Source organism: Heterocephalus glaber, unplaced genomic scaffold (genome assembly GCF_053883595.1).
Source record: "Heterocephalus glaber isolate CG9 unplaced genomic scaffold, H.glaber_assembly_v1.0 deba00000122, whole genome shotgun sequence".
Taxonomy (NCBI): domain Eukaryota; kingdom Metazoa; phylum Chordata; class Mammalia; order Rodentia; family Bathyergidae; genus Heterocephalus; species Heterocephalus glaber.
Genome location: NW_028258138.1, coordinates 85,756,499 through 85,766,016, shown reverse-complemented (window position 1 = coordinate 85,766,016; position 9,518 = coordinate 85,756,499). Strand labels below are relative to the sequence as shown.

Below are 9,518 nucleotides of genomic sequence, written 5' to 3'. Positions count from 1 at the left end.
GGAGCCATCGGGACTGATTCCGGGGTCACCGGCGGCGCGGGACGCAGGGGACCCGGCGCACGGCTGGGGATGACGCCCCTCCGCCTGCGCCCCGCGCTCGCATCCGGGCTCCACTCTGCGTTCCGGGACGCGCGGCGGCCGAGGGGACTCTGGGGACCACGCCCACTACGCAGCATCGGCAGTCCGCGTCAAGGCTGCAGCAGAGCCGGTAGAAAGAAGGGGTCGCTGGCCTACTGAGGGTGCGGGAGAGGCCGGGGGCGGAACCGGATGTGGGCGGACCGTGAGAAGGGTGAGCCCATTTGCGCCTTTTACGAGGGGGGGGCAGCTTTCTGTCATTGTAGTTTATCCCGCCGGAGCTGGCTCTCTATTTTGGACCAGGGCTTTGACTTTGGAGTACATGTTTACGAGAACCATATTCAGTAGTCTCGCTTTCCGACAAGAGCTTCCAGCCCCATATTTGAATGTCGCCTCCCCTCTGAGCCGGGGCGGTGAGCTCGCCCGCGCGGGGAGGGAGAGGCGGGAAAATTCGGAGCTCGGCGCGTCCGGGCTGCGCGCTCACCGTGTGCTCCCCGCTCCCTGCGCTCCTGCGGCCGCCCGCCCGCCTGCCTGCCCGCCCGCCTGCCCGCCCGCCATGCCCTCCTCCGAAGACATCGCGCCCGCGTCCCCCGGCAAGCGGCCCCGGCCTTCCGCGGCGGCCCTGCGGCTGCGCTTCGTGCGGCTGTCGGAGCACGCCACGGCCCCGACGCGGGGCTCCGCGCGCGCCGCCGGCTACGACCTGTACAGGTGAGCGGCGGGGGCTCAGCCTCGCCTCGCTTCCGGGCGACCGCTCGGGAGGAAGAGAACCTGCACTAAAACCTGGCGCTTAACCCTGTGCGCGGTCCCGAAGTCGATGAGCAGGGAGTTGGTGAAGGGATTGGTTTGTGCACGGGCTCGAATGCAGTGGAGTAATCTCCCCTGAATGTGATGCTGTTTTCACTTGACTACGGCGCCCCGGTCTTAGAACCATTGCGATAATGAAAAGTGGCGCTGGCAGGGAGCAGGTGTTGACTACAGGGCTGAATCCCAAGCGGGAGGATTTCTTTTAAGACCTCCCAGGTTACAGGAATGTGAGGACAGCTGATCTAAAGTCTTAGATATAGAGAAAGTGGAGCAGCGAGGGTGTGAAGATAGTAATAGGAAAACGCTACTATTGAAGCTGAAAGGGCCACAGTAGAGGCCCTTACTTTCAGCGAGTAAGAGAATGGTGATAGAGTTGGATTTCAAAGCCGGGCCAAGTGAGTCTTGGAGATTTTGATTTGAGGTATTTCAGGCATCCTCACACACAGGTGACTTTCTCTGTACTGAATTTGCCAAGGAAGTCACTGGTGTCTTCTGGTTTTTGGTTTGGTTTTTGAGACAGGGTCTCGCTATGTAGTTCAGGCTGGCCTTGGACTCATTGTGTAGCCCAGGTGTTCCTCAAATTTCCTGCGATTCCCCTGCCTCAGTCTCGCGAGTGCTCGGATCACAGGTGTGCGCCACCGCACCCAGCACTGATGTCTTTAATAAATTAGGGCTAACCTATTTAAAGAGAGGAAATGCCTAGTAAAGAAATAGACATGTAATGCTGTTTTATCAGACTTAGTTAAGGGCTCTAAGGTAACTTTCAATTCTGCTTGTTGTAAAATTTCTTAAGTTCCTTTCAAGGAGGGGCCTGCAGTAGTAGCAAAGGTAGCAGCACTTGCCAGTCAGACCTCTGAGAATCTCTTCCTGCCTGTGGGGGGGGGGGGGATATTAAGTCTCTTTCTCAGCCTCTGAAGCTCGAGGCCAGTTTGGGAAGCAGAGCAGGAGGAACCCTGCTTTTCACACCATGTCGGTGAAATCTACACCTTTTAAAATCTGCTTTTCTGCCCCTCATGCTAATAGGTACCTCCGTTTTCTAACAGTTATGCCCAGGGACAGGACGGAAACATTTATGACATTGACATCCTTCCCCCTACCAAAAATTTGAGAATTATTTTACCTAAAGTTGTAATTTTGACAAAAGTAAAAGATGTTTACTTGGACCTTCATAAACATCTTTTAGATGAACTGGAAATTCATTATAGCAAGGTTGGTCATAAAAACTAAGGCTGTATAGATTATTTTATGAAATATATTTAAATCAGTTCCGTGTGCATTGTCACAAAGAAAGAAAAAGTAACAATTTTATAAAATACCAGTTGCTTCCTTTCAATGTCTTCTTAGTGCCTATGACTATATAATACCACCTATGGAGAAAGCTCTTGTGAAAACGGACATTCAGATTGCTCTTCCTTCTGGGTGCTATGGAAGAGTAGGTAAGTGACTTAAACACGTAACTACTTGTCATTCATCTTAGTGCCATTTGCATACTGCCTGGGTTGTGTCCAAAAATAATCACCATCTATGGTGGCAGATGTAGCCATTTGAAGACATTTGTATTTTCTGCTTTTGCCCTTCTTTTTGCCTTTATTTCTGATTTCTTGCTCAAGCTTTTAAGAGGCTCACATTGGCCCAAGAGGTGGTTCTCATAACTCACAGCAAAGCTGGAAGTTTACGTGACTTTTAATTGGTATCTTCCTAGCGGTACTGCAGCTCGGCCCTCAAGGACTAGATGGTGAAGGAGGTCAGCTTTATTTGTGAAGACTGTGAGAAGAAGGGCTATTGTGTGCTGTGTAAGGAAATAGGGGCCTAGAATGGCGGCCCATGGCAGTTTAAGAGTAAACCCCCAGAGGGTCAGCACGCTGAACTGGGTCTTGTTTCGGTGCCATCTCGGGGGGTTTCTGTAAGGGATACGGGGCTGTTGGAGAGAGGAAGTGCTTCATATCCGGAGGAGCTGGGACAGAATGGACAGTGAGTGAATGGGTTCCTTTTTCCGAGACATTTGTCACCAGAGAGAGTTAAAAATTGTCAAGAGCATGGATACTTTAAAATAACTTCAGGGTAAACATAAAGGGACAATGGGACAGTGAGCCCCACGGGTGAAGAGACCCAGACAGACCCTGCCTTGGTAACCCTGAGGAGCTGCCAGCACTTCAGCCCTCAAAGGAGGAACAATATGGGCTCTTCTTAGCTCTTCTTGGCATCCCAGACTCTGTTTTTAGGGCTGGAGTGATGGGAAGATCAAACTAGAAGGGGTGTAGCGTTTATTGGCAAAGTGCCTGATTGAGATTATTCTAAGATAAAATACTAAAAGTGGGGATGACGCGTGGTGGGCCTGATGCTTAAGTTAGCAAATATGAAGGATAAACTTAGCTTTTGATTTGCTTTTAGAAAAAAACCCCACAAGAATTGAATTTTTGATGCTTAGTTTTTGGCACTACTGGACTGGTATTATGCATTTTACTCCTATTCCTGGCTCCTACAAGTTATCTTTTGAGTCCTAACCAGGAGTCCCAGGTTCTAGGTCAGAGCTGCTATATTTCTCTTGCCCTCTCCCTTTCTGTCTGTCTGTCCCTCTGTCTCCCTGAGTCCTGCGTCCCCGGCAGCTCAGCCCTTTCTTCCCGGTTGCAGCAGGGCTCCTGGCATGAGCAGCCTCAGTTGCCCGCCTGCTGCCTCTGCTCCAGCCGCCACAAACCCTCCATCGCCTCAAGTCACCGGGAGAGGTGTGACTTGGCTTTACAATAAAAACCTTGCTGAATTTTTCTAGTTTCTCTGGCTTTGCTAAGGCAGTGTTGTGATGGCTCTATTTTAAATTCAGAACTATCAGCTAAGTTAACATGAAGTCATTCATAGGAGAGAAAATAGGTTGACACTTCATCAGTTACCCCGTATCCAGTACTGCTTTCCCACTTACATAGCCCATGTCTCCCTTTCTGTTTTTTAGCTCCTCGTTCTGGCTTGGCTGCCAAACACTTCATAGATGTTGGAGGTAATACATTTTTAATTCTGTAAGTCTGTCTATTGTTTGTGCTTAAAAGGTGGTACGTAAGTCAGTGACTGATTGCATTTTTATTTTCAAGAAAAGGGATTGAATCTTTGTGCCTCGCCTCTTCAAAAATGTTCATATGTGAAGTGACAGGCAATTATGAAACAGTTGCAAATACTGTCTGACAGTGTCTAACTTTCAGATGACCTCTATAAAATGCATGTTCATTCGGTAATGAGCTAACCCGGAAGTGTCTGACAGGATTTCCGCCATGGTTTAGTGATTGGCTGCATTTAGTCCAAACATGATTTCTCAGGAGGAGCTTTTCGAGGTTATTGTAAATGACTGTAGTTGGCGTAAATGATTAAGTGACACTAAAGGCTCTAGAAACAGACTGCCTGGTGAGAATTCGCGCACCTCCACGGGAGAGGCCACCTTCGCACCCTGCAGTGGGAGGGACGCTGCACCCGTCCTGAGGTTCTCTTCCAGGAAGTCCACAATGTCACCTGGTCCCTCAGGATGAGGGAGGAGCCCAGCGGCCTCTGCTCCCAGCGTGAGTAGTCTCCCCTCCTCTGCCCACTTCTGCAGAGCTGCTCTATCCAAGCTTTCCCACGATGAGGACAAGGGCTCAGATGCACCCAGCTGATAAACATTAAAACTGGGGTCCCTGTCCATGTGGTTGCAGCACCCTTGTTCCTGGCCCTGCAGTTAAATGTCAGCAATTTCCCTGCATTGTCCTGAATCAGCTGGCGGTGCTGTGCTGTACAGAGGGAACAGCACTGGCTGGCGTAACCCTGGCCAACCAACTGGCTGCCCCTCAGCCAACTTCAGGAAGGCCCTGGTGTCTCCCATGGTGCCACTAGGTGGTGCTGTGGGGCCAGTCGAAGCTGAGTTCCCATAGCAGGGTTATATGGATGCCCAGACTAGGGGTGAGGATTCCCTGGGTTCAGTAGGTTCTGATTTTCACAGGTATTTATCCCGAGTCAAGAATGGTCATTTTGGCATACAGTTATAGTTTAACTAAGCATATGAAAAAGCTGTATATAGAGCTGGGGATGTAGCTCAGTGGCACCACGCCTGCCTTGCAAGCACAAGGTCCTGAGTCCGATGCCCAGTACCAAAAAAAGAAAGAAAAGAAAAATTGTATATATTTTTTGGGTATTGTATATATATTTCTTGGGTTTCTCAACCTGAACCAGAGATGAGGATGGGAGGGTTAAATGACAGCGGAGACTACCATGTGACACTGTGTAGCTGGATTAAGCTCTGTAACATCATTTCTGTCTCTTCGGGACTCAGGAAACTTACTTTTCTTTTATGTGGAAACTTTTTTTTAAATGATTACTAACTTTTCCCCTTTAAAACAACCCTCAGTGGTGGGGGGATCCATATAATTGGAAAGTCCATTTGCCTGGTAGTTGGTGAGGTGTTATTCATAAAAGCACACTGTAATGTGTTCTTGGAAGCAGAGTATCTTAAAACTGTGTCTTGGGCACATGTTGTCCTGGGCTGCAGCAGTTTGCATTTGTGAAGAGAGATTTTCAGCTTCCCAGGTTGTAAATAAGGGTGGAAGGGAAGAGTTGGGTGTGCAGGCCTCATTCCGAATCCCACCTGGCAGTGTGGGTGGGCTTCATTGAGCCCGTCTGGGCAAGTGACATGCCCAAGTCTGCACACAGCAGAGCCATGCCTGAAGCCAGGTCGTCACTCTGCAGTGCCCATGAACTTTCAACGTACTTTTCTCCTGAAGAGAGATAGCCCTCATTCTTATGGCCCTTTCTTAAGAAAAAATAAGTTTCGGATTTTTCTTTACAGGCAGGTGGCAGTTGAGTAATAATGAACTTGGAACTATTGAATTTTGTATACCATTGGCCTTCGTGGTTAAAAAGTTTTCATTGAAGGCCTTCTTTATGGTCATACATTTTCATTGACTTCAAACAACATTTTAAGGAATTTTCACATTTTTGTGTCCAAGCGTAAAATCTTAATAGGTGTTTTTGTCCTGTAGAATTCAAGAAATCCACCTATTTGGGTACTCCTGACAGGATTTCTTTATAGATATACACCAGAGGCCTTTACAAAAACAGAGTCTTTTTGTAAATATCATAAAAAATTTTTAATTGCATCTCATGAAAAAACACATAAGAAAAAGATCATTCACAAAATATATAAGAGGACATGTAAATGTCTTTAACACAGGTATGGGAGGGGACATAGCCATCCTCACTGGTCCTCAGGGAAATGCGTAGAAAAGCAATGAGGTACCACATGGGGCTTGCTGCCAACTGGTACTGGCAAGGATTTTGGAAAGGGGCACTGTGGAATACTGAGGATGGACTTTGCTTAAAGGGCTGTAGCGTTACCCAGTGATAACCTTTACAGTGGAAAACATTTACCCACTTTGGCCCAGGAAAGTGGTTTTGGGAATCACTCATATGTCAGGGGCTGCTTTTTTATGACTAAATATGGAAAGCAATCAGCTTGCTATTTTATAAATGAAAAGCTAGTGATGTTGGCTGCCTCAGGGCTAGTTAGGAAACAGTAGCTTTTACTTGATGTATAGTGATACCATTTGGATAATTTTAAAAATTTGTATCAAAGTGGGAACAAACATGACCATATGTCAGTCTGTCCCTGTTGTCTTCAGCCTTCGGCATGGATGTGTTGTGAGCCTGCGCCTCAGGAGTGTCCTGGCATCCTGTGGTCATTTGTTCTCACATGGAACAACACACGGTTAAGTCATTCCTGCAGTCAGAACCTTCTCCACATAGATAATTCGGGAAACGACTAGTCCTGCTCTTTTATCCATTGTTTTCCTAAGTATTTTTCGGAGGGAGGTTGGTACCAAGGATCAAACTAGGGACCTTGCGCTTGCGAGGCAGGTGGCAGAACCATTGAGCTAAATCCCCAGCGCTGTTCTCCTGAGTATTAAGGACTACATTAATGGTTGGCTGGCAGCCTGGAAAGAAACCAAGGTTTAACCTTTGACTTGGTTAATTTTGTTGCTGAACCCCTAGAAAAGAATAGACTTCCCTCCGGTCTAGACGAGAGACCAACTGCCTCTGTCGCCTTTCGGGCCACATTAAGTGCCAGTCTAACAAAGCAGGCAATGGGGCAGTCTCGAAACCAGCCTATCTTTACACTTCCCCTTCACTGATAAAATGTATTTATCATTAGTTCAAGTTTTAAAGCGTTGCATCAGGAACCTCTTAAGAAGTGCTGAAGTTCAGTTTCTCTTGTCCCTCGTAATTCTTTCAAAAGGCACAGGAGTTCATTTAAACTTTGCTGATCCACTGGCAAAATCTGAAATCGTGGTTTTTCTGGTGTTTTTCCCCATGATGGAGCTGACTTTGCCCTTTTTCCCTACATGAGAAGGTGGGCAGGGCCTTAGCTGGAACGGGCCTTGTTCTGAAAGACGTTTTTTCCTTCATTTGATCCTCCTGTGATTAGGAGGGTGGCCGAATAGCTAAATTTGTGGCTATGCTGGTTTCCTCCCCACTGTAAAGGTTGCATTGTTTTGTTCAGGGCACAGTGTTACTTACGGAGCAGTCCGCTGTGGAGTGGAACTGATGTGCGCTTCCTTGGGCCCGTAGGAGCCTCACTGGCCCTCGCAAACTGAGGGGCAAAGATGAAGCCTGACTGCTGCTGGGTACAAGGTTTCTTGTTAGGGCCGTAGTGTCACCAGATGGATGGGCTGCGCAACCTGAAGACGCTTTCAACTCCTTCATGTCATTAGATCTTAATGTTTAAAAAGAAGCAGTGAGCAGGCCCGGTGGACCTGTGTTACCTGTGCGTGTGTTTGTGGACACCCGAGTTCCTGGCCCAAAGATGAACCCAGCAAGAGTGGTTAGTGTGGCTCTCTGGGCTGCCACAGGGACAGGCTCAAGTCCCAGGCAGAGCTCTCCCGCTTCTGTATTTATCATCTCAGACGACTGCAGACTGCACATGGAGATGGCGATCTGTTAGGGTTGTGAGCTGGAGCATCCTCAGATTATAGTACACAGGACTGTACTTCATTGAAAGAATATGAGCTCTGTTCTTACTGTAAAGATAGGATGTCCTGATACCTGCAAGACTGCTGCTTAACAGTGTCCGCATTGATTTATTCTACTGCTGATCTTTCCTTTTGGTGTTTGACATTTTATTTATGACTCAGTCGTATTTCAACCTGAATATTAGCAAGAAGCTGCTACCAGAAAGTGCCTTTGAAGCCAGTCATAATTTTCTCCTGGCCTGCTTCGCATGTTGTACAGTAGGTTAGAGGTTATAATTGCTATGCCAGCCTAAAGTAGGAAGTGGTCACCATTTGATAATGGTGACAGGGCAGGAAATTATGGCCCATTTTCTAGATGATTTGCATTTTAGTAGTATCTTTTTTATCTGAGCAAGATTCATATAATCAGTTGCAAGGATAGTTTTTAGAGCTGTATAAAAAATGTTTGAAATATTACACTCAAAGTATTCTCATAGCAGAAATCAAGATATTGTTTTTCCTTCAGCTGGAGTCATAGATGAAGATTATAGAGGAAATGTTGGCGTTGTGCTGTTTAATTTTGGCAAAGAAAAGTTTGAAGGTATGTTAGACATATATTCACATAAGTCTAGTGACTATTCTGGGTTGCTTATGTGTCAGCACTAACTTTCGAATAGGCAAGATAAAACTTGTTTGTTTTTTCTTTGAAGTAAAAAAAGGTGATCGAATTGCCCAGCTCATTTGTGAACGGATTTATTACCCAGAAATAGAAGAAGTTCAAGTAAGTGTCATAAGTTGAGTACAGAATGATGATGCCTCGTAAGTAACGAATAAAAATATAACTGAGGATCTCCTATGGTGTTTGCAACTAATATATAGATCCTTTTTAAATTTTCTGTTTGTAATCTGGTTTTTTTTTGTGGCTGTGTAGTTCAGGCTGACCTTGGATTCGCTATGTAGCTCAAGCTGGCTTTGAACTTGCAGCAATCCTGCATCAGCCTACTGAGTGCTGGGATTACAGGCCATGCCCAACTGTAATCTTTCTTTCTAAGATGAGTTGATACAGCAAAAGTAAATGTCTTACATCAGGAGCTGGAAGGAAGAACTGACTAAAGCTAACTGTGCCGTGTGACCTTTCTGTCTTTCAGGAATTGGACGATACCGAGAGGGGTTCCGGAGGCTTTGGATCCACTGGGAAGAATTAATTAAAATTTAGGCTAAAATGTGAAAATGCCCTTTTTTCTTAAAAATAGACTTTTTGGCTAAAGTGTTTTGTATATCTGTAAACTTAAAATTTTTAATTTGCTATGGTAAAGGAAAAGGTATCTCTGTTAGCATCGCTTAGAAACTTTGTGTTATCTGCAGTTGAAGACTGTATGTAAATCTGATTTGTGGTGACCTGATAACAGACTTAAAAATCAAATGTATATCAGTTACAGATTTTTTAATAACTAATTTAATCCAATAAACATTCTTTCAACATGTGATACTTTATTAACTTTATAAATCATAAATACTGGCTTTTATTCAGTACACTTGAATTCTACAGATAGAAATTACATACACTGAACTAAAAGAAGTATGGAAGAGGTTAAAGTTACTCCTTGTGGGTTTTTTGCTAAAGTACTTTTTAATATTAAGATTATGTGAAGGTAAGAAGGGCATTCTGGTTATTTACCTTTT

At 45.8% G+C, this 9,518-nt stretch overlaps 1 protein-coding gene across 3 annotated transcripts; it reads left to right on the top strand.

Annotated features, from left to right (window-relative positions):
• Dut (deoxyuridine triphosphatase) lies at positions 1–9,318 on the top strand. Of its 3 annotated transcripts, none has more exons than XM_004835445.4 (7): positions 1–208; positions 648–783; positions 2,224–2,315; positions 3,824–3,868; positions 8,362–8,436; positions 8,546–8,616; positions 8,984–9,318. In XM_004835445.4, the coding sequence occupies exons 1-7, from the start codon at positions 70–72 to the stop codon at positions 9,038–9,040; spliced, it is 615 nt and encodes a 204-aa protein (XP_004835502.1). In that variant the 5' UTR covers positions 1–69; the 3' UTR covers positions 9,041–9,318. The 3 variants fall into 3 exon arrangements, with proteins under 3 accessions (XP_004835502.1, XP_021117133.1, XP_021117124.1); XM_021261474.2 differs by having other exon boundaries at positions 16–289; XM_021261465.2 differs by lacking the exon at positions 1–208 and having other exon boundaries at positions 305–783.
• The last annotated feature ends 200 nt before the right edge of the window (positions 9,319–9,518 follow it).